Raw genomic sequence first — 25,184 nt, forward strand, 5'->3', positions numbered from 1 at the left:
TTAGAACACCATAGAAAGGGTGAAGTGCTGTTTTAATTAAAACTATAATGAGTTAACAACAAACCTTTTTGAGTGTCTATTGTAGTGGCTATCTGTGCTTTTGTGCCCACCTCCCCCTCAGTAAAAGCACCCTCATCTTATTTTGGGGCACCACTTTCCCCCTACTCTGTTATTTGATCAGGGTGAGGTCAATTCTCCTCCCGCTCCCTGTTTTCCATCTGCTTCCTGGATGGTGTTTATATTCCAACTCATTGGCCACCATGACTGGTTCAGGGATGGGCCCGTGACCCGAGTAAGTCAATGAATGAGACTCAGTTTGGTAGTTATTAACATATCGGTTGATTAGTTAAGATTGTAAGAGTGGAAGAGTGAGAAAGAAAGTCAAAGAAGGAAGAGGTGGACCAGGAGAGAGTGGAGTCATTGAAATCCTTGTTTGCAAAGAGTTTCAAGAAATGTTGTGTCAATATTATGAAATTAACAGTTGAATAATGTTTACGTTTTTGAAACTATCTACCAAAATACTTGGAGAAAATGTTTTATTCACTTTTCGTAACTATAGCTTCAGTCAGGAGTGATTGTCCCCAGCAGGATCTGTATCTGTGCAAATAGGCATATTATTGATTTTTTTAAAAAAGAGAGGATAGGTGATCTCATTATTTTCTTTTTTAAATCAAAAGCTTCCTTTTAAGGATTTTTCTCTCACTCAAGAAAATACTGAATGAATCAGTTGTTAATCTGTTTTGCTCTAATAAATCTTATCTTCTTATAGATGTTTTCCAGTGTGCTAATAATTGCCTAGCTGATGGGTAGTGATTTATTTTACTCACCTATTCATTCAACAACTCTTTATCAGGCTTCAGGTATGCATCAGGCATATCTGTGCCAGACAGGATGAGATTCAAAGGTGTCCCCTAACTCAGCATGTAAGCTCCCTGGGAGCGCCTGACTCAGAGCTTGGCGCCTGGCAGACATTCACTATTGGAGCACCTTCTCAGAAATCCATGCACATGGCTGTGGCTGTAATTCTGTCTTAATTTAACAATGGTAGCTTCTGAGGAGCCACACTTGGCCTTCAAGTATTGCTTGTGACTCAAACATGAATTGAAGGCTGGGCCTCTGTACCTCTTTTCCTTATGTCAGTTATTTCTCATAATGCCTGGATTTAATGACACTTCTTTTTAGTAGTTCACAATGAAATAATTAATTACAGTTAGTATCAATACAATTTTGAATGATGGTGCTGGAATGCCATCCTGATAGCACAGTAGACAATGATTTTGGTCCCTATTAGTTTACTAGCTTTAGTGGGTTGAATATATGTCCACATCCTAACTTCCAGAACATGTGAATGTGACTGTATTTGGAAAAAGGGTCTTTGCAGATGTAATTAAGTCAGGATCCTAAGCTGAGATCATCTTGGATTATCTGGATGGTCCCTAAATCCAATGACAATTGTTCTTACGGTAGACAGAAGAGAAGAAGACAGACACAAAGGAGAAGACCATGAGAAGATGGAGGCAGAGACGTCAGTGATGCAGACACAAGGCAATGAATTCCTGAAGCCATCTGAGGCTGGATGAGGCAGGGAAGGATTCTCTCCTAGAGCTCTGGGAGAGAATGTGGATCTGATGGCACCTTGACTTTGGACTTCTGGCCTCCAGAACAGGGGGAGAATGAATTTCTGTTGTTTCAAGCATTAAGTCTGTGGTCATTTTTCAAGGCAGTCCTGGGAAACTAATAGCAAGTTCATACTGATTATCTAATTAAGGATTCTGTTGCGTTGTTTCATTTCATAATAATTTGGGGACGTCAGTGTCTCTGCTAAAATTTTCGTCTCCATCCAATGGAGACATTTGTCTACTTTCTGAGGGTTGATGAAAACCCAAAGGTTAGTGCTTCTGGGTTATTGTTTCCTGCCACAGATGTCCCAGAAAGTCCATTCATTCAGTGCACAAATATGAAATTTCTGAACAACGTGGCCTCAGCAAATGGTCTGGAGACCTCAAGGCACTTCAGAAAAGTAACACTGGTCCTGGGAGGATATTCCTATGGGGGAAAGTGCCACAAAGCTCCACAAGCAGGCAAAGTGGCTGGTCCAGGGAGCCAGGAGACATGGCTTCCGCCCCTCCCCATCTCTGGGCTGCTTTTTGTCTGTGCCCCTGATGCTGCTTCCTATGAGGGTGTTAGGCAAGTTCACATTAGAGACCTTTGAAAACTAACCACCCACTCAGTCTAGACGAGGTCTACTCCCCTTTATCCTTTCTTCCTCACCCTCTTGGTTTCCTTCAAATCACCCCTCACAATTGGTAATTATCTGAATACCTGCCTGTCTCTCTTTCTTAATTTCAAGCTCGAGGCACATCGTGACTGCACCTAGCATGTTGTCCGGCAGAGTAGGACCTCGATAAAAATGTGTTCATAAAGAAACAAATCAACCAGTGAACATCTCGAGTGGAGAGCAACAAAATGTCTATTACTTCGGGTTTGGATTCAGACTGTTCAAGGACGGATTTTTTTAATTAAAAAAATTTTTTTTTACTTGTTACGTCAAACGCCATTGAATTTCAAGACTGCAAGAGAAATGGTCATTTAGTCCAACGCCCGCTAGATGCATGAGAGCCCTCTTCAGCCTTTCTGAGAAGCAAGACCAAAATGCTGGGTTGAAACATCCTTGGTGACAGGAAACTCACTACCTCACTACTTCTGGTCTTTTCCATTTCGCTCTTCTTTCCCACGCCTCCCAATTATAGCAATCTTTATTGTAGCATTTCGCACACCCCTGATGCAGCAGAGGCCTGGAGGTCTGGAAGCGGGAGGAACAGAGGGAAGCCCACCGCCCAGCCCGGAGCCTGGGACCCGCGGGCTCAGGAGGGGCGCGCTGGAGCCGGCTGCAGGTCAGGGAGCGGCGCCGCCTGCCTACTGGGTCCGCCTCGGCTCTCGGCCTCGGGGCGCGCGGGGGTCCCTCCCCGGCGCCCCGCTTCTCCTCCCCGGGCCCGCGGCCGCGCGCGGCGCACTGCCCGCCGCCGCCCCGGTCACCTGCGCGGCCGCCCCGCCGCTCGGGGGCCGCTGCTCCCGCCCCGGGGCGGCGACGGAGGGCGCGGGCGGCCCCGGCTCTGCCCTCCCTTCTCCCCTCCTCCCCCCGCGCCCCGCGCCCTCCTCCCGCACGCCGCCGCCCTCCCGTCCCCGGAGAGGCGCCCGGCACCACGGTGAGGACTTCGGAGCCGCCGCCCCGCAGAGCCCGCGGCCGGCCGAGCGCGAGCGAGCAGGTGCCCGAGCCGGGGCCGCCGCCGTCGCTGCCTTCCGCGCGGGGGGCCCGGGCATCCAGCCGGACCCGCTTCTCTCTCCTCCGCCCGCTGCCGCCGCCGCGTCCTGCTCCCGCCAGCCCGGGGCGCACGGGGCGGGCGCGGAGCCTGCGGGCCACTTGGAGACCGGGAGTCCGAGGCCGGCCCGGCGGCGCCAGCGGAGGGGCAGCGCCCGGCGGGCGGCGGGAGGGGCGCTGGGGGGCTCTCGGCTCCCCCGGGCAGGGGATCGGGAGGCCCCGGGGCAAAGAGGATTGGGGCGCGCGGCTGAGGGCAGCTCGCCGAGCCTGGGGGCGCACCTGTTGGTAGCCACCGAAAGTACGTGCCACCCGGGCAACTTCTTTTCCAGGTCTCCTTCCTACTTTGGAAACTGCACGAGCTGCGACAGAAACCAGTAAGCCCTGGGGCCGGAGGCCGGATTTGTTGATTTGGATGACAAAAGAAAAAACTCGCGCTGTAGGGGGTGGTTTAGACCTCAGCTTCTGTTTTCCACTCTCTCCTGCTGGCCACGAGCAAGTTTAGAAAACGGAACAACAAACCGCAGTCTTAACCAGAGCACTCATTTAAAGGGGTTTGTAGAGGCGAGAAAAAGAGACCCAACCGAGGAATCCCTTTGGAAGCCCCAGGTATGGTGAGGCCGTCTGAGAAACTGGTTCTTGCAGGTGCTGTGTCTAGGATGTGTGTTTGCAGATGGCAGATGAGACGGAGTTCCTTGTATTGAGGGCTTGCCTGGAGGGTCCTCTGTTAATTTATTCCCATAAGTATTCAATATATTGAAACAGACTCTTTGAGAGCCCTAGCCTGGGAGTCGAACATCTGGATTTGGGTATGAGTTGCCATTTATTATCCTTGACGGCTGTGTTCGTTTAACCTCTCTGGACCTCATTTTCCTCATCTGTCAGATTAGAGGGTTGGATTAAGATTCTGAGGGCCTTTAAACATATCCAGGATGCTTCTCAACTTAAAACTTGTAATTCTTTAACTCTTTAACATGTTACAAACATTGCTAGATTCGTTATTTCATGAAATTTAAGAAATCTATATAGATCTTGGCACTTGCTTTATGTACATTTATGACTTATGCTTTTAGGGTTTTCCAATAAAAAATTAAAGAGAAAAAAACTCATAAAAGAGTTCAGAAATTTATAGTCTATATGTAAATATTTAGATCCTCTCTCACTCTACTGTAAAGAGCGGTGTTCAACTTTAAGCCGGTATTTGCAACACTGCAACAAAAACGTGTGGCTTTTGCATAGAACTTATTCTCTTTGAGTACTGTACATTTGGAGAAAATAAAAATTGTTTTGGAGGAAAACAAAAATTGCACCTTTCCTATCAATTACTGCTTTTAAACAGTATCTGTTACTTTTTAGCATAAGTTTGTGTGCAGAATATTAAAAAAATGGTTTCAGACCACTTCATAGCCTCTCTGAAATTCAGCCCCATGGCAGAGATGCCAATTTTAGCAATGCATTTTAGTTGTTCTTGGAACAAAGCCCAGAAAATAGCAGAGGTTAACTAAACAGATAAACCAGAAATTAGGAATTGACACACACTCAAAAAGCTGTACAAGAAGTATGTACAATGAAGTGTCAGTGAACGTTTTCTTTCCTTGTGATAAAAATACAAGCAACAAACAACAGTTGGCTTGTTTAAGCAGACAAAGAATGTTCGAATAGATTTTGTTGTTACTAGGAATTCAAAATTATTTGAGACTTAGTCATCAGTAGTTCAGAGAGGTTTAGAAGCGTCTCTGGCTCATTTCGGTGACTTTAATCTGAAATAAGATAATGTGCTCCCACCCAGCATGTGCTGCGTATGCAGTTTGGGAGAGTGGAATGGATTTGAAGTACTTTTTTATGACCATTTTTAAACTTATTTTCATTCCCTTTTGCTTTGGGCTGGCATTTGTCTTCCTGCCTATTCTCTGTGAAGTAGATGATCATCCCCTTTGAAAGAGATTCCCAGAGTTAAATAAATTGATTGTTGAATGAACAGAGAGTAGTGGAACTTAGGCGCTTGCTGGAAAACAACTGAAAACAGTGGATGGATCTGCCGGCCCTCGGTCCGCAGCCAACTCATTCATGGCTTGGGAGCGTCATCAGGGTTGGCAGAGCTTTCATAATGAATTCCCCAGGAAGAAACAGTCATGTCTTCATACTTAGATCACTGTTATGTAACCAAATGGTTTGTGTTTGTGAAGAGCATTATCTCAGGGGGGTCTTGGAAATAAAACGTAAAAATATCCAGGAAAAAAAAAAAAGAATTGTCTTGGCAGACACTGTACTACATTTTTCATACTGAGAGCCAAGCACACATACTAAAAAATATGTCCTGTGGAGTTAAAAATGAAGAAAAGAGCTTACGATCTACTCTAATTCTTAAGATTTTATGTGATTTACAAATTCCGCTTTTAATTAAATCAGAAAGGCACGAACGTTCCCCTACTGGCCAGACCTAGTACAGAACCTCTGGAGTTTCAATTCAAATTTGATCTGCTTATAATTTGGAATAATCCTTCTCAAATACTTTTTAAAACTTTTGTGACTCAGTGGTGATATTATCTGTTGTCTTTTCACACACATGATCTTAATAATCTTTTTTTTTAACACTTTGAACTATGACATATATAGGGAGAAGAGGTATGTAAAATAAATGTACTAGTTGACAAATAATATAGCAAGTCGTTATAACAGATAATTATAAGGCAAATACCCGTTTATTCACCACACAGGTAAGAGAGTATGCCAACACCCAGAATCCTTTTGTTTGTTCCTTCCTGTTCACAAGTTTGGTTTTACTTTTTAAAAAAATTTTCATATGAATATAGGAGGCATTCACTCATAGATTCTTTTGCTTTACATTATGTTTGTGAGATTTAACCATTTTTTTGCTTCCTTTTAAAGGAAAAACTTTTAAAAAGAGTTGTCTGTATCCCCTACCATCAATTCATCTCTTCACATTCTCTCTTAAACCCATTCCTATCAATCTTTTGTCTTCAATACTGTTCCAAACTCCTCCTGTCATGGTCACCAATGACATCACTTTCCCTAAATCCAATAGTCCGTTGTCAGTGTTGATCTTACTTCACCTGTCGGTGGCACTGTGACAGTTGTTGCTCTGTGTTCTTTGTCGTATTTCCTTACTGACTTCCAAGACACCACTCTTGATTTTCCTCCTTCTTCCCTGGCTGCTCCTGTCTGTCTCCTTTGCTGGTCTCTCTTCTCCTCCCAGAGATTTCAGCCATAGAATGCTTTAAGCCTTACTCCCTGGGGGCTCTCCTCTCTCTATATTCTTTCATGATTTCATGCAATCTCTCTATTTGTATAGTGATAACTCCAAAATGATGGCTCAGGCCTTGACTGCTCTCTCTAAACTTCAGACCTCTGTATCCAGCTGCCTCCTCAGCATTTCCATTTGGATGTCTGGTAGATGTCTTCAGTTCAACAAGCTCCAAATGGAACCTTCATCTTGCCCAAGCCTACTCTATCTGTGGTTTTCCCCATCTCTGTCCTTCAAGTTGGTCAGGCCCAAAACCTTGGAGTCCTCTTTGATTTCTCCCATTCCCTCATACCTCAGATGTAATGTGTCAGGAAATCCTCTCTGCTCTGTCTTCAGAATAAATCCAGAATATAAGTGCTTTCATCACCTCCATGGCGGCCACCATCATCTCCCACATGGAGTACTGCAAGGACCCTCCTAGCTGGTCTCCCTGCTGTTGTCCTTTGCCCTCCATAGTCCCGTCTCAAAATTGCAGTCAGAGCTCTTTTCTTGCAACATGTGCCAGATCATGTCACTTTTCTGCTCCCAAATCTCCAAAGCCTTTCCAGTTCATACAGAGGAAAATCCCAAGTCTTTAGGATCACCTACCTGATTTCCCCTCCCCTGTACTTGTGTGATCTCATTTCCAGCTGTTCTTTCTCACTCGGTTCCAGCCACACTGGTCTCCTTGCTACTCTTTGACTAGATCAGAGACAGTCTGTGTGCTTTAGCTGCCTCTGCCTGGAAGGCTCTTCTCCCAGCTGTCCACGTGGCGTACTCTGTGGCGTCACTTCCCGTCAGGCTTCATTCAGTCATCTCCGTTTCCGTGAGGCCTGCCTGGATGGCTGTGTTGGAAATGCACATCTACCCTGCAGTGCACTCTTGTCCCTGTCCTTTCCCTTGCTTTCCGCATGCTACTTACCACCTTTTAAAATACTCTATCACTTCTTTGTGCTCGTTTTTTCTCCCTGTCTCATTTCTATCAGAATGTAAACTCTATGGGGCCAGATTGTTTTCTGTTGTGCTCACTGTTGTATTCCTGGTACCTGAAATAGGGCCTAGCCTATAAGAGGTGCTCAGTAATTGTTGATTTGTTGATTAAATACTGTTACTGACAGTGGCTGTTTGTTATCATGACTGGATATATTTCATTGTATGAATATAATATATTGTTTGCTGATTCTGATTATGGATGATTGGGTCACCTCCCTCCCTCCCTCCTTCGTTCCTTCCTTCCTCTTTCACGACCGTAAATAAACCACCCGTGAGTCTTTTTCTCCAAGTATCTTGATGCACAGATGCAGGAGTTTCTTCACAGTGTGAAACTACTAGCGACATTACTAGGTCACAGGGGCTTGCAGATGACAGCTTTCTTAGATAATGCCACACTTTTTTAGTGTGGTTCTGCCAATTTCCATTCTTGCTTTCATTGTTCTACAACATTGCCCAAATTTATTACCATCAGAACCTTTAATTTTTGCCCTGCTGGTGGATGTGTATTGTTATCTCATTACTGTTTGTTTCTTTAATTACTAGTGAAATGGGAGCCTGGTATCTGTAAGGATAGGCTAGGTTATGCTGTGGTAACAAATACTCCCCCAATCTCATTAACTTAATGCAATAAAATGCATGCAAAGTTTCCTATGGATTAAGGCAACTCTTCTCAGTAACTCCAAGGTGTAAATTCAGGGAATGCCCATCATTCTGTAGCTGTACTATTGGAATAGAGGACTTTCCCCATTGGTGTAGTATTGGAAGAGAAAGCATGGGTAATCGTGAAATACTTTAAATGCCTCCTTGGAAGTGACATGAATGATTTCCACTCACGTTTTAGAAGCAAAAGAAGTCATGTAGTGTGCCTAACTTCAAGGAGGTGGGGAAGGTTAATCCTCCTCTGTACTAAAGGGAAAGTAGATCTGGGAATACTGGTGAGCAGCAATTTATTAGTTATCTATTGCTGTGTGACAAATCACTCCAAAATTTAGTGGCTTAAAAGAGCAACTATTTATTATTTCCAAATATCAAGAGTCCATATATGTGTGTGTCTGTTTCTGGGCTCTGTAGTTTTTCCTTGTGTCTTTTTATGTGTCTGCCCATACCACAATCTCGTAATTACTACAGATTTAAACTGAATCTTGTTATCTGGTAAGTTGGGGAGCGAGCCCTCCCACTTTGTGCAATTTTTTTGGGAGTGCTATAGCATTCCTTGGCTCTTTGCCTTTCCATATACATTTTTTGAATCAGCTTGTCAAATTCTAAAAAAATTTGTTAGGAATTTAATGGAGATTGTGTTGAAATTGTTTTGAGTCTAAAAACAATTAAAAGGAAATTGATATATTTTAAATTTTCAGTCCTAGAATCCATGACTATCTGTCAATATATTTAGATCTTCTGTAATATGATAAATGTACACCACTGTCTAATTTTTCCCTTAGGAGTCCTTGAACATCCTCTCATTAGATTTATTTACAGGAACTGCGTGTTTTTGAAATTAAGTGATAGGTTTTTAAAAAGTCATTGTCTGTTTGTTACTACCGTACAGAAATAAACTTGACCTTTAAAGGTATTTTTAAAATAGCTTTATTGGATTATAATTCACATATCATAAAATTCACCCTTTTATAGTGTACAACTTACTGGTTTTTAGTACATTAACAGACTTGTGCCACCATCACCACTATCTAATTTTAGAGCATGTTTATTATTTCCCAAAGAAACCGTATACCCATTAGCAATCACTCTTTGTTCCCCTCCTCCCATCCCTGGAAACCACTGATCTATTCTCTATGTCTGCGGATTTGCCTGTTCTGCATAATTCATATAAATAAAATCATGAGACCTTTTAGTGACCAGATTCTTTCACTTAACACAATGTTTTCAGGGTTCATCCATGCTGCAGTGTGGATCAGTCCTTCATTCCTTTTCATGGCTAAATAATATTCCATTATATGTAGATAGCACATTTTATTTATCCATTCATCAATATATGGACATTTGGGTAACTTACACTTTTTGACTATTATGAATAATGCTGCTCCTAAGATCTGTGTACAAGTTTTTATGTGAATGTATGTTTTCATGTCTCTTGGGTATATACCTAGAAGTGGGATTGCTGAGTCATATGGTAACATTATGTTTAACATTTAAAAATCTGCCAAATTGTTTTCCAGAGCAATTTTCATCACTTGATATTCCCACCAGCAATGTACAAGGGTTGCAGTTTCTCCATATCTTTGTCAACACTTGTTACTGCCTGTGCTTTTGATTATAACTATCCTAGTGGATGTGAAGTGGTATCTCATAATGCTTTTGATTTGCATTTCCTGATGACTAATGATATTGAATATTTTTTCATGTGCTTCTTGGCTTATTGTATATCTTTTTTTTTTTTTTTTTTTTTTGCTGAGGAAGATTTGCCCTGAGCTAACATCTGAGCTAGTCTTCCTCTATTTTGTGTGTGGGTCACCAACCACAGCATGGCTGACGACAAGTGGTGTAGGTCTGTACCTGGGAACTGAACCCAGCCCGCTGAAGCAAAGTGAGCCAAACTTAAGCACTAGGCCCTGGGGTGGGCGTTATTTTAAAATACATATTTATATGTTTAACAACCTTTTTCAATAGTTCTGACTTAGGATTATCCTCATACTTTCTGTTGGATTGAATGTGAAAACCAAAAATATCCATTCTTGTAAGCCTTGAATCTATATTGCTGACATGCCAAACTTAAAGATGTGATCCATGTCATTATCATATTGTCAAGTGAATTTTAGTAAGTCTTTATAAGAAATATTAGACACAGAAATGCTGGATATGTAGTGAAAATCACTGTCAAATTTAAGTGCCATGCCTTGGAAGTTCACAACCTTTTTCAGAATTGTGAACACTCAGTGTGTTTAAGGTAGGCTATGTGAAATGTTTGTGGATATTGATTCTCACTGAATGAAGGTCAGCAAGTCACTTATTCTTCGATAAAATTAGTAGGCTGAATTCTTCCCACTTGAACAATTTTATGGTAACTGATAAAGTCTCCCCCAAAGTGAATACAGTTCACTGTCAGTTAGTGTGAGAGAGCCTTTGCCTGGCCCTTAGCATCTTTAGGTCACCCGCTCAGCTGAGTAAAGCTGTGGTCCTGCTTAGCATAACATGGAGACTTGCTGAGGAGAGAAGAGAGCTGAGGGAGCCGTCGTCTGGTGGACTCCGGATCTGGAAGGAGAGTCACACATTTGATAACTATTTTAAACAGATTTTGTGGTACCCTGTGGACTTCTTTGAGTCAAACTAGAGTACTATGGACTAGAAAATGAATATGACCCAACTGGATACACTCTTAAGGGGCATCATGGCATTAATATTAATTTTAAAGTCTTTGCCAATTAGAGGAGAAAATCCAGAAACAGTATAGACTTACAAATCTGTATATCCATCTGTATAACAGTGAATGAGAAAGTGCGAGAGAGAAAGAGGAAGAGAGGGAAGGGGTAGGGAGAGAGAGAGAGACTATCCTCTTGTGCCAATAATTTCTGTAAAGTTTGTGGGATATAGAAGTGTTTTATCTGTTTGTATTAAATAAGAGCTGAAGGCTTGAGCCAAGCAGAGATTCTCAGGAGCTTCTCTAATGGTATTATAATAGGTTTTAAAAATGTCAACTCATGTTTAAGAACAGCTGTTACCAAATATCTGTTTAGTGAAGGCATAGGACAACTTAGTTTTTCTCAGAATTATATTTTCTCATTTTACGTTCACTTGCAGCTGTTATTTGGGTGTCCAAACCTATGAAAATTAGGAAACTATAAACATGAGCTAATCGAACAATTAGATTTCTGTAAGTGCCAACAAAATTTCTGAACCAAACTGGTCAGTGTTTAGGAGATGAAAGGGAAAATAGATTACACACACACACACGCACACACACACACACAATATTATATTAGACCTACCCAGGAGGTAGCTGAGTATTTTTCAAGTGACATGCAATCTTACAACAATACTGCCAGTCACAGGTCTGATTTGGGGGAAGAAAAGGTTTTCACACAGAACAAACAGGATATAAAAATATTCTTTCTATAAAAAGCAGTCATCTGGGCAAGTGGCTTCTTGGTCTTTGATTTTAATCTTGCAAATCAGTTCTTACACAGGAGTTCCTGTTGTCTTTTGTTGATACCTTTGGCTGACGGTTGTTTTTACAGACCATAGGTTCTCTAGGAATCTCTTATACTTACAACATGCTTCATATTCCTCCCTATTCTTCAAGGGGCCGGTGAATCTTCACTTCTCTGTGGAATCTGTCATGATTTACCGAAACTAGAAGTAATTTCTCCTAATTATCACTCTTTCTAGGTAGTTGTAATTCTTTAAATCTAAGACATCATGGATTTTTAAGATACACCATCATTTTCGTGCTGCTAACAAAGGAAAAGTTCTGCCCATTTAACTGTTTCGCATCATTTAGAATTCTTGTTTTATGCCCACTGAAAGAGCTCTTTTAGAATTATTTAGATAAAGATTTTTGTTTAAATCATATCACTCTTATAAGGAAAAAGTATAAATCAAGGAAATTGGTTAAGGCATTGTTTTTCATTTTCAGAATCTAGTTTTTTTGAATCCCTTTCCAAATCAGTGCTGTTGATGTCAGTATTTGCCCGAACAATACCACACTCTGGGGTATCAAGACCGTTTGCACCGTAGCACTTCATAAAAAAATGCTTCACTGTTGTTTCTGAGATTTTCTTCCAGGTTGATCCATTTTGCAAATTTTGTGCTGGTCCTGTATTGATCTTTCCATGAGATGTCAACATAAGGTTTTCAGACCACACTCAGGGCTCATTTTACTTCCTCAAATGGTCTTCAAATAGTTTGTTGACTGAAATATTGATGGGTTAAAATTGTCCAGTCTGTTATTAGGAAAGTACCCCTGTTTGTATGTTTATAGTCAATGACATCTGGATTACCACTGCTACCAGGCCATTGGTAATTGTAAGATGACATCAATTTTAACGCACACCCTGATTTCAGAGGCATTAAAATATTGTGAATCCGGTAGGGGAGGAAGAAATTTTCCTCTGCCTTTCTAGGTTCCTCCCTGTCTACCACAGCCAGTTCATGTTATATCTACGGTGATAGCTCCTTCTTGAATCAGGCCCTCTACTTAAAATTCTTTTACACAGTTAGGTGGAAGGTCAAAGTTTCTTCCTAAGTCTGTTGTTCTTAAAAATAATCAAGCCAAAGGGGCTGGCCCAGTGGTGCAGTGGTTAATTTCACACGTTCTGCTTTGGCAGCCTGGGGTTCGCCGGTTCTGATCCCAGGTGTGGACATGGCACCACTTGGCACGCCATGCTGTGGTAGGTGTCACACATATAAAGTAGAGGAAGATGGGCACAGATGTTAGCTCAGGGCCAGTCTTCTGCAGCAAAAAGAGGAGGATTGGCGGCAGATGTTAGCTCAGGGCTAATCTTCCTCAAAACAAAACAAAAAACAAAATAATCAAGCCAAACAGGTACATTTTGGGGTAGCAAATTCTGCTCCCCTACAATCTTAAAATAGAAGAAATACAGCACTACTCTCTTCCTTTATATTTCTTGGAATTCAACTAAGATTTCACTTCCGTGAACTTTTTGTTGGCTCCTAGGATTTTGTTAGTAGTTATTTTCTCTGAAATCCTATAGCACTTAATTTAATTAAAAAGACTAAATAATAATTTTGTGTGAAAATAGTCCATGCACATGGTTACAGAAACATACTGCCCCACTACCCTCGCTATGCCATTCCTGATCTTTGGAGCAGCTAACTTGAACCATTTCTGGTTTTCAGTTCTTCTGGTGGCCCCCGCCATAGGGCTGAATAATATGCTTATGCAGACTTATTTTTCTTTTCTTTTTATTTATCTACTTTAAACAGATACCATGGTAGGAAAGAATTTAGCTTACTAATTTCACCTTCTTTCTTTCTCCCTCCTCCACATATAATTATGTTAATGTTCTGACCTCTTTTATTGGTTACGCTTGTAAATCCCACCACTATTTCTTGTTCTATTCGCTACAGATAGTTTCTCTTGACTTCCTACTTCAAGAAGTTGGGATATTTACCCTTTGCCTTCCCACCAATTCTCTTTGTATAATTATACCACCCAAATTTTGACAATGGTAAAGTGAGAATATTGATAACATTTTATATTTTGTATTTAGTATTTCTAATTAAATTTTTGATTTTTGTCTATTGGTTGAGCCAAAAAGTTGAAAAATTAATCAGTAGCATTACTGTTATTATGACTTGGTAAATATTACTTACTGCTGAGCCTAGGATTACATCTTTCTCAATATGACTCCTCAGCACCCAAAGGAGAGTGTTCCTAGAATCAAGGTTAAGGGGTTTCTTCCTTCTTTCAAATGGATTATTTAATTTCAGCATTTGCTCAAAATGATGCCATATTTTATTTTAGTTCATATTTAGATCAGTACTTTCTGTAAAGTTTTTTCCAATGAACTTAATTTTTTCTTATTGAGAGAAGATACGTGGGCCTTCTTCATTATATCCTGAATTTTCAGTTTTTTACTCATTCTCTTTGTTTTTTGGTATCCATTTCGTTCTTCTTTTCAAATCCCACTGAACTCCTATTCTTATTTGGGTGAGTGGCTTCAATTTTGAACCATGACTTCCTTTTCCCCCTGATTCTAGTCTGTGTTTTTGTTTAAATTTTTGCATCTTCAGAATCATATTATATGTCAAGTGGCCTTCCATCCCCACCTTCCTCCTTGCCGTTTCCTTCCAGGGGTCCTCTGTACTCCAGCTGCTCTCTGGATCGGTCATTCTTAAGTCTGTGGAGCCGTCAGTTGGATTGTAGTCATGCTTTCCTGAATCCTGAATCCGTGAATCCCTCTTTCTTGGTTTACTCCTCATTTTGCTAGACTACCTCGTAAATTACTTCTGAGAAAGAGAGTCATAGGATATAAATTTTCTAAGTCATTGTGTTATTGAAATATATTTGTTTTGCTCTGATGCTTGCTGGACTGCTGATAGAGTTTTAAACTGTAAATAATTTTCCATCAGGCATTCCTAGGTTGTCTTCTGGCATTCAGTATTTTGGGATCAATCTGAAGTCTCATGGCACTTTATTCATATTCATATTGTAGTGCTTTGATATGTCAAAAAGTCATAAAATTATGTTACTTCTCAAAGTAAATGATGATTTCTTCTTAATTTTTATATTTCTAGCACCTTTTTAATAACTTACATTTTACCAGATATTCAGTTAATATTTAAAGGGGTTGATGTATGTACAGGTTTTAAGTAACTTTGTATGTAGGTAAGATGCTTGTTCTGACACAACTCTGTTGACTTGGTACCTAGGTCTGTAAATCATAGTTTATCCCTCTGCATTTTCAAGGAATTAATTTGCAACAAAGCATACAATTAGAGTATCAGGAATTAAATTACTTGCAATTATGTTTTCAGAGGAACAAATGCTTATCCAGGATGATGGAAGAAGATTTTTTTTAGTTAAAAATAATTTGAGTCTGTAACAGCTACTTGATGGCAATAAGATGACCAATTTCTGTCCTAAGTGAAGAAATAGAAGTGTGTGCTTAAAATGACGGGGTTACTGGAAATGGACAAGGCTGTATTTATTTTGTTACATTTTTGACACTTGAAGAAATAGTGTCTTTCATTACATTTAAGTAAAATGCTTGAATGTTGTTATTTAAGTGAAAGATAGATGGATACTTTTCTAGCAGAAAGTAAAAGCAAAAATTAGTGGCAGATGGAGCTCATTGAGTTTGCTCATCAAAGCAACAGAATCGTCAGAATTGCTTTTCTTACTCATAAACTTTTCTACAAATGTAGGGACTTTTTGAGATCATTGGAGCAAGTTGTACATAATTTCCTTTCTGCCTGATCACTCATTCTAACACTAATCGAGACTATTCTGTGTCTATTTAAGTAGAATTCAATACATAAAAGTAACACAAAGAATTCTCTATGAGAAGTTAAACAGTCGGATAATATACTTCAGTAGACTATAGATCTTGATTTTTCCTTTTGTTTAAAGTTTATAGTAATAAGTGAAGAATTAGTGATATGTTTAACATGCTTACTGCATTTGGTATATTAAGCAAATTGAATTATTACTGGCACACCCAGATATCGTGGATGCATCATTTAGATGAGACTATGGTGAATTTTTGTGTTCTTTATAAAGATTTCTTTAAATATATATATATTTATATTTTTTTTTGCTGAGAAAGATTCGCCCTGAGCTAACATCTGTGCTATCCTCTGTTTTGTTGGTGGGTTGCCACCACAGCATGGCTGCCAATGAGTGGTGTAGGTCCATGCCTGGGAACCACACCTGGGCTGTGGAAGCGGAGTGCACCGAATGTAACCACTGGGCCATGGGGCCGGCCCTGCAAATATTTTAAATAAGACACATTACTCCTTTTAACCATCACCATAAAAAGATTACATTCCAGGGGGAATGTTAGGCAGTACTATCCCAAGCTCCTCATAGCTTGGTGTCTTTTAATGGCTCGATTCATGGAGCTACAATTACAGAAGATTGCCTCAGGATCACGCACTCCATTTATTTATTTGCATTAGGAATTCTTAATCTGGGAGCTTTGGATAAATTTTAGAGAATTTATCAACCCCTTGAAATTATAGCCTGAAGTTTCGGTGTATGTGCCTCCTCCTGGTGTTGGTATAGTGCTCTCACCAAATTCTCGATGAGGTCTGTGATCCAGAAATAGTTAAGAATCCCTACTCAGAAATTCTCTGTGATATTTAGCCAGATTCTTAAAGAGCTGTGTTTTGATGAAATTAGAATGCCTCTTTTAAAGACTGCTTTTATTTAAATTTGTCTTGGTGTGATCTGACCTGCCTGTTTTGAAGAATATTTCAAGAAAGAGTCATATCTTGCCATTCATTCATTCTGTTGATGTATATGGAGCACCATCTATGTGGGAGGCCGGTTTCTATGTGTAAAGGATGTAATGATGAAAAGAAAACAGTCAAAAAATCCTTTGGTCTAGTAGAGTCTACCTTCTAGTGGGGAAAGTTAGAAAATAAACAGGAAAAATAAGAAATCACATTCATGTTAGATAGTGTTAAGTAATAAGGAGAAAAAAAATTAAGCAGAACAGCAGATATGGCATGCCTGGGTGGGGAAGGTGTTGAACTTTTCGGCAGGCTGGTTAGGGAAGGCTCCTCTGAGAAGGTGGCTTGAGCAAAGGGGAGAGTGGTTGCTGAGGTCAGAGAAGCTGGAGAGACCCAGGACCTTGTGTCTTTGCGCAAGACGTGTACCTTTCCTCTGAGTGGAAAGGGGACTACTGCAGGGTTTGGGGGAAGAGACCCACGATCTGAGCTCCGTGTTAACAAGCCCACTCTGCCTGCTGCCTCGAGAATCTGCTGAACTGGGGGGCAAGGGCACCAGCAACGGGCCCAGTTAGAAGGCTTTTCTAATGGGCAGAGGATAACGTGGCTCAGAGCCAGGTATTGGCAGTGGAGGGGCTGAGAAATTATTGAATTTTGAAATTCCCATGAAACACTGATACTGTTGGGAGGCCTGTGAGGAGGTTGCTTGTTGTCTTATGAAGTTAGTCAGGCAAAATTTCTTTCTGTTCCTCGTGTTAGGAATATTTGTAAATTTTCATCTAAGCTCCTGGTTTCATTTTATTTTAGGGACTCCGTGAATTTATAATTGAACAGTTTGACCATATACAAGCTTAAGGCAAATAAATAGCTCATTCTTAGGAAGTCAATTCAATTTAATGATGTTTTGTATGTTAGACTTATTTTGGTAGCCTTACCATTAGTTTTCCCTTTGCTTGATTTCTTTTTTTCACAGTTTTAAAATTTCTGTCTTTTTTTCTATATTATTTCTGTTTTTGTAAGCTTCCTTTTATTCCTTTCTGGTACAATTTAGGATGCATATAAACATTTTTCTCTTTGAGTCTAGGTAAGGTACCACTTTTCACCATCTCTCCAAGGCTGCAACTATGCCCTTTTCACACCTGGGATTGTTTCTCTGTTATATAAGAGCAAAACCTGGTTATAAGAATTCAAACCGGAAGAATAGTTTGTGCTTTGCATGGAACATTGAATAAAAGAATAGTTATCGTATGTGAGGAAAAACACCTGAGTTATTTGGTCACTTAACTCAGTTGATCCACTGAGTTCAAAGCGAGTCAACTGTGGCCTGAATTACTAGTCACTAGTCAGTTCCGTTGCAGCACTTAGCCCAGTGACATGGTGTATCTATGACACATCTCGATTATGAAACTTGCCCTTGGATTTGTTTTATGAGAAAGTTTTGTATCAGAAACAGGTAGCATAAAAAACTGAGAGGAATTTGCACACTTTTAATATGATCAGATGACAAGGATTCCAAACTGAATCGATTGCTAGAAATCCTAAAGAAACTGTGATGTCAGTGTATAAAGAACCAAAATTCTGAGGAAAAACTGGCAGTCTGACAAACAAATTTACCAGACTACAAAATGTTTGTCCTCACCCATTTTCTTCCTAAGATTCATTAAGTTGTGAAGTAAACAAACATGTTTTTCTGTTTACTCACCACTTGGTACCAATTCTCAGATATGACTTAGGAGACACGTTTCTCACTTAATATTTTATAATATGCTTTGGTAAAGCTGTGATTTCTATTTTAGAATGAAATCCCTCAGAATCATAGGCAGCTCGGAAAGGTGTTGTAGAGATCATCCATCAGTCTGATTTGTGGATGAGGGACCTGAGGTCCTGAGACCTACTGCTGACTGGTCCAAGAGCCTAGACCGGCACTCAAGACTCCTTTCACCTAACACAGGGCTTTCTACCTCAGATTCACTTTGTGTGGTGAACTGAATCCTCAATTTCAGATAGTGAAAAAGACTGCAAGGTCAAAAGCCTTTAGTGTTTCATGACAAATCTAAGCCTAATATATTAAAATTATGCTACCTTCTAATTCGTGACAGATGAGTACAAGTAATCTTACTCAGGATGTATTTGGAACTGAGTCGAATTCATGGGAGAACTTGCCTCTGAAGTCATCACCCCTATCATTTGGATATTGTAAGCCCTCAGGCTTTCTTTGAATTACTCTGATCGCTCTCTGCTGCGAACATTACCTCAGCTGCAAGTAAACAGTGGTTTTCCAAAAGTGCATCGGAAAATTTCCTACTCTTTATTGGAAATAAATAGACAGTCATTCCCTATGCTATAACCATTTGGCCTTGTAGTATTATAGTAAAGATAAAGGCTTTAGAAAATAAGAAATTTAGGAACTGAGAGTATGAGGTTAATTATGTTAGACTGGCTGTACTTGTTGAATCACTATGAGAACATTTTTGTTTAGTTAGAAATTTAGTCTTTTTCTGTGATACCTGTCCTGGTTAGTCATGACATAAAAGAACTTGGAAAAGTTTTTGATTATGCTATATGTGAATATATGGTTTATATTTTAACTATGTAAGATCGCATGTGCACAGGAATAAATCTATAACTTATACTTGAATGTGAGACATTTCTCTGATACTGAGCCACAGTATTATAGAGGGATCAAATTTAAAGATTTGTTTATAATCCTTCTATATCTTCCACAGACAGCTTGGATATATGTCAGTTTTGTGTGTGTGTTTGTGTATTTGTTTTAGCTTTACTGTTTTTCAGGTATACTTCTCTGAAGTAAGATGACTTGTCAAAAACTCTGTCTGGCTTTGTTACACTGGGGTAAGTTACTTGCTTTTTAAATGTCCATATATAAGGTAGAGATTTTGCCCTTAGAGATGCTGTTTCCTTTACTGGCTACAGAATTACTCATTTCCAATTAGGAATTCTCATGCTCTTGATTAAAAATGCAAACTGAACAAAAGTGTAAGTGTGAAAATGAAAACCATTCTGAACCTCCATAAACAACCTGATGTGTATCCTTCCAGAACCATAACACACACACACACACATTCATATCTATAGTTGCAAAAATGGAATTGGTCTAAATGTATTGTTCTGTATTTTTCTTTTTCCACTTAACGGCTGTTTAATTTATTATGATGACTTTTCTTGTCAGTATTTACTCTTGTACTTATTTAATAATTGCACAAAAATGAGCTGTATGAACCTTAAAGTAGTAATTTATTTTACCAATGCCCTATTGATGGACATTTCCTTTTCTGTAACAAATAATGCTGCATTGAAATTTGTGTACATATATCTTTGTATATTTGGGAGAATATTTCTGTGGATTAATTCCTATGTTGAGTAGTATGCACATTTTTGAATTTCACAGATACTGTGAAATCTCCTCCTCAAAGCTTTGTACCATTTTCAGTCACAACACAAGTGTATGAATGCTATACCATCACACTTGTGCCAGAGAATTATTACCTTTTCCCCTGTCAGATAAGCGAAATATGACATTCCATTTCAATTTTATTTGTTTATTTGTGAGGTCGAGCACTGTGTATTGACCATTTGTATTTCTTATATGATTTTCTAATTCATATACTTTGACCATTTTGTTGTTGAATTTTATTGGTCTTAGTTGATTTTTGGAAATTTCTAAAATGTACAGATATTTAGCCCTGTGTTAGTTAGAGTTCTCCAGAAAAACAGAACCAATAGGATTTCTGTATATCTACAATGAGATTCATTATAAAGAATTGGCTCACGGGATTGCAGAGGCTGAGAAGTGCAAGGTCTGTGGCTGGCAAGCTGGAGACCCAGGAGAGCTGATGGTGGCAGATTTGAGACCCAAGAAGAGTGCATGTTTCAGTTTGAATTCAAAAGAAAGAAATGACTGATGTCCCAGCTCAAGGCAGTCAAGCAACAGAAGTTCCCTGTTACTCAGCCTTCTTGTTCTATTCAGGTCTTCAGTTGACTGGATGAGGCCCACCCACACCAGAGAGGGTGATCTGATTGCTCAGTCTACTGATTCGCGTTAGTCTCACCCAGAAACAGCCTCACAGACACACCTGGAATAACGTTTGAATAAATGTCCGAGCACCTGTGGGCCTAGTCAAGTTGACACGTAACCCTAACCATCACAAGCCCTAACAATTTATTATGTTTTGCACATTTTTTCTCCTTGCCCATCATTTGCTTTTTAACTTTGTTTTCTTTCACAGTACAGAAAACTTATATATACACAGTAACACCCTTAAACATACTTAGAAACAAGATGGCATTTAAGTATTTTGTTTAGCAAATGTAGCATTATTAAATTACAAATATATATATGTATATATCAGATGATAGTCAAAATTTTAATTTTCTGTATCAAGGAACAATTTACTTGGTAGTAATATTTAAAATAAACAGCTAAGACACAGAATGATGGGTTTATTCTCAAATGGAAGGGAAATGCCATTTTAATGTTATTCCCCATTATAACTCTTGTAAACAATGACACATATAATTTTAAGAGGGGATGTTATTAAGGAGTGATGGTGTCTACTTTTGAAATTTCCACCTTGACTATCACCAGAAGAATGCTTTCAGAAATTAAATGTATACTAGTCTTCCTCCTACCCATTGCAGGAGTATCCTCAAGAGAAAGCTTACAGACTTTCTTTTAGTTTCTTGTGTTTTTTTCTATGAACCACAGCGGGCTTCAGTTTGACATTAGTCACACAGTGCTCATGACTTGTGAGTGTACTATCCTTACTAGTTTCTTAGGCATTCTAGAGATATTCTGATTTGTTTTTAAACTCAAATCATCTAATTTAGGTTATGTTCTAAGTTTTTGAAATTAAAGTCAGGCTATCTCTAGCAACACCCATTTTATCTGGCAACAATTACCTGTGTGTCAACTAGTTCTGAGCATCTCCTTGGCCACTCCAATCTAAAGGTGCTCTTGTGAGCTTCTCTACGAGTCTTCCTGGTAGTCCATACTGTTCTTTCTCCTTTTAGCCACCTATATATTTACAGAAAATATCCAGGATAACTAAAAAACTATGCTACAAGGGACTATCAAAGAGGAATAACATACCCTTTCTCTCTTATATTCTCTATCTAATTTTTATTAGGCTCCACTCTAATGTTTCACATTGGCTTTCCAAAAAGTTTGCGGTTTGACCAAGTTTTGTGAATCAGAAGAGATCCCGGGATATTGTTACCATGATAACATATACCTTCAGATGAAAATTCTGGACTCCTTGCTGTTGAGGGCTCACTTGGAGGGAAAGAAATATCTGCTAAGGAAGCGTGTAAACAAAGTAGAATCATCTTTTCACATAAACAGATTCAGTTGTTGCTGTCTATGACGTTCATTAATACATTTTAGATTTCAAATACTTTGAGGATCTTAGGCTAATTTCAGTTCAGACAATTGAATCCTCCACGTGCAGCTAGAAAATAGAATGCTTTTAGTTAATACCGTTACATATCCACAGTTTTGTAAAACCAAAGAAATAACCTATTCTCTTTTCATTGAGATGTTCTGATTTCAGAAACATGTTAGAAAGATTGAAGTCCAAAAGAATATGATGCAATGAGGATTCCCCTTTGGTGACATCATGAGCCTAACTGTTATCAGTGTGGGCAAAATAATATTAGTCATGTTAATCATTTTGCCTTAATTTTTGCATTTGATACATATTTATATTAATTTCTGTTTATAGAAAGGTTTAGAAACCAAACTGTTAACAGTCTTTACTTATGTATTATTTAAATATATTTACATGCATTACTTTTGTAATTTAAAACTACTTTTGCAATTGACTTTTAAAAATTTCTATTTTCTTACATTTTTACATTTACCCTCTTCCTTCAAAATTCTCATTCCAAACAAATCCCTACAAAATTCTCACCTGCGTTAGTTTGCATATGAGGCACACAGTTGTTGGATTGTTAGGGTGACTTGTAAAAGAAAGAATTATGGCGAATTAATTATTATTTTATTTTCAAACAATTACTTACTAAAAACTAGTATCACTTTTGAGGATTTTTTTTGGGGTACAGGACTATATAATTGTGCATAATTTTTATATGTCTAAAAAGTGATCATTGTCTTTAATCAGCAGTGGATGTTTCCTGTAGGAAGTCTGTCATTGTGCCTCAGTTCTTGGAGAGTGCGCTAAAGGCATCTTTAAATGGTGTCATATACCTGAAGGGTCACGGGCAGAGTCAGGAGATCATCCAGCTGCCCTGATGTTGAAGACAAACCCTTTCTAAAAGCACTCAGTAAAATTGGTTTTAACATTTTGTTGTTATTCTCTTTAAGAAATATTAAAACAGCTCTTTAATATTTGTATAATAATTGCATATCCAAATATTTCCAGTTTATGATGTAAAAAGAATAATTTTTTAAGAAAGGAAATTGAAATATTTAGCTATAATTTTCTCTCATTAAAATATAAATATAAGATGTTAGATTAATGAGGGAAATGAAGCATGAATTTCCAAAAAGCGGTGCTAGAGAGTGACGCTCTCTCTATAAATAAGTGCACCCTCTTAGATCTCACACATTGTATGGTGGAAGCAGAGAGCTGTGCGCTGGCACTGAGGGAGCACTTAGAAGGTTAAATAATTGCTATTGAGCCCTACGTGGTTTAATATGAGATACTTCCCATTTATGCCTAGTCAAAATAATTAATTTCTTTTCTATGTGTCTTTTTAATGTCCTAACAGAATTTGTTTATGTGATAACTGCCTTTAACTTGGCATATCCAATGACTCCCTGGAGATTTCAGTTGTCTTGCATGCCATCAAATGCAACCTATGACTTCCTCTTGCCTGCTGGAATCTCAAAGAACACTTCAAATTCGAATGGACATTATGAGGCAGTTGAAGCTAGATTTAATTCCAGTGGTACCTACTTTTCTAACTTATCATCCAAAACAACTTTCCACTGTTGCTTTTGGAGTGAGGAAGATAAAAACTGCTCTGTACCTGCAGACAACGTTGAAGGGAAGGCATTTGTTTCAACAGTAAATTCTTTAGTTTTTCAACAAATAGGTAAGTATTTGAATGTTCTAAGCATTAGATGTTTAACTGTATTGAACAAAATGTTTCATTCTCTGAAACCTGTATGAAATAGATGTCTTATAGATGGGATTCTTAACACATATCATCATTTTATATTATTGATAAAATCAGGATTTATCATGTGACCAAATGAATAAGCCCAAAATTATTTTATATCCCATAAAAACAGAATAAAAATGTAATAAGGGAACTCTTTTTACCTATAAACACATTTCTTATAGTCTTCTAAATTTGCTTTAAAATAAGAAAAGCACGTTACTTTTGTTAAATAGATAAAATACCAAATGGCTAATAATACTGTTAAATTAGTTCAATTTTAAAGACTTTATGAATAATGACATTTGTTCAAACAAGGAATCTCTCTGTAACCAATATATATTTTAAATCAAGGGGTTTTTTTTTTGTTAAGAATAATGCATACTGAACGTAGCTAATGTCATTAATAATTCTGCATCTGGAAATTGAGACAATAAAGCTGTTTCCAAGCTTTTTGGAAAAGCCAAATAGAGCAGAATCAGTTGACTGGGCAATAAGGAGACCTACAGTGTGAAAATAAAGGTGTACATAAGTGTAGCATCTTGTGTGGGTTAATCAGAATTTCTCAGCCTTAACACTATTGGCATTTTGGGCCAGATAGTTTTTGGTTGTGGGGGCCTGTTCTGTGCATGGTGGGATGGCTAACAGCATCCCTGGCTTCTGCCCACTAGATACCAGTAGCACTTGCTCCCTTGTTGTGACAGTCAAAACGTATCTCCAGACTTGGCCAGATGTCCCCTGGAGGGCCAAATTGCCCCTGGTTGCGCACCATTGATTGGATGGAAGAAGCACTCCAGCATGTTGAAATCAGTTTAGGAATAAGGATAAGGCGTGCATGTGCAATAAAATCAGAGTTTTAAAACGAGTTAGTAGTAATAACTCCCAGTGTCTCCAGTTGAGTTTATAGCCATTTAATTTAATTTTAAATGAGGTACTTTTTAAATTTGTAAAGGACTTTAGCCATTCCAGTGATTATTAAATGTACTAAGAATGAACTTAAGAAGTCAGGCTCCTTGTGATGAGCCTTAAAATGATCAAAAAATGGTAGCGCTTTCTTCAGTTATCAAAAGGAATGATTCTGATGCTGTAGATTTTAATTTTCCATCTAAATAAAGGCTCAGAACCAGTTGCTTTTAAGTGAGCTTAAGTTTTTGTAACTGAAGTTAAGTGGTGATTACTGAGGATTTCCATTTATTATTCTGGCAACTAGGCTGTGTGCTTCATGGGACTCAACAGCATTGCGAAGTCCCTCCCAGCCAGAAGGCCTTCAGGTTTGGGGAAACACCTTAATGTTGCTTTGAAATAGTTTTAATGTTGTCTTAAGTTAGTCATGATTTTCAGTTGTTGCTATTCTTGCTTTCTAAATTACGAATCACCAACAGTTTATCTTTCATTATCAGATGAGTTTTTCAGTGTGCAGTGAAATATGCGTGCATCCGTTGTGTTTGGGGCCTGTAACATTACAATAACAGGAATTTAAGACGTGTGCCTTAGTCCAGATGTGGTCAGCATGCCCTTATTGCTGAAGCAGACGCATAAAGAGTGCTCCAGATTTGCTTGTACCTTGATATTTAATGTCTCCTTTCTCTTGTAGAGTGAGAATGAACTGGGCTAGGT

General features: G+C 38.9%; 1 protein-coding gene across 9 annotated transcripts in view; it reads left to right on the forward strand.

Annotated features, from left to right (window-relative positions):
• The first annotated feature begins 2,658 nt into the window (after positions 1-2,658).
• Positions 2,659-25,184, forward strand: part of LEPR (leptin receptor) — a 69,287-nt gene continuing 46,761 nt past the window's right edge. For 3 of the 9 annotated variants that reach the window (XR_011494791.1, XM_044749265.2, XM_044749270.2), the window contains exons 1-4: positions 3,148-3,266; positions 3,649-3,925; positions 19,218-19,277; positions 23,175-23,501. Coding sequence is in view for 8 of the 9 variants with exons in the window: in XM_044749265.2 (XP_044605200.1) it covers positions 19,238-19,277; positions 23,175-23,501 (367 nt within the window). In the remaining variant the exon portion in view is untranslated. Of the gene's footprint in view, positions 2,895-3,029; positions 3,267-3,648; positions 3,926-19,201; positions 19,278-23,174; positions 23,502-25,184 lie in introns of those variants that run through there. The other 6 variants (XM_070486507.1, XM_070486511.1, XM_070486506.1 and 3 more) reach the window with 6 other exon arrangements.

Source organism: Equus asinus, chromosome 16 (genome assembly GCF_041296235.1).
Source record: "Equus asinus isolate D_3611 breed Donkey chromosome 16, EquAss-T2T_v2, whole genome shotgun sequence".
Taxonomy (NCBI): domain Eukaryota; kingdom Metazoa; phylum Chordata; class Mammalia; order Perissodactyla; family Equidae; genus Equus; species Equus asinus.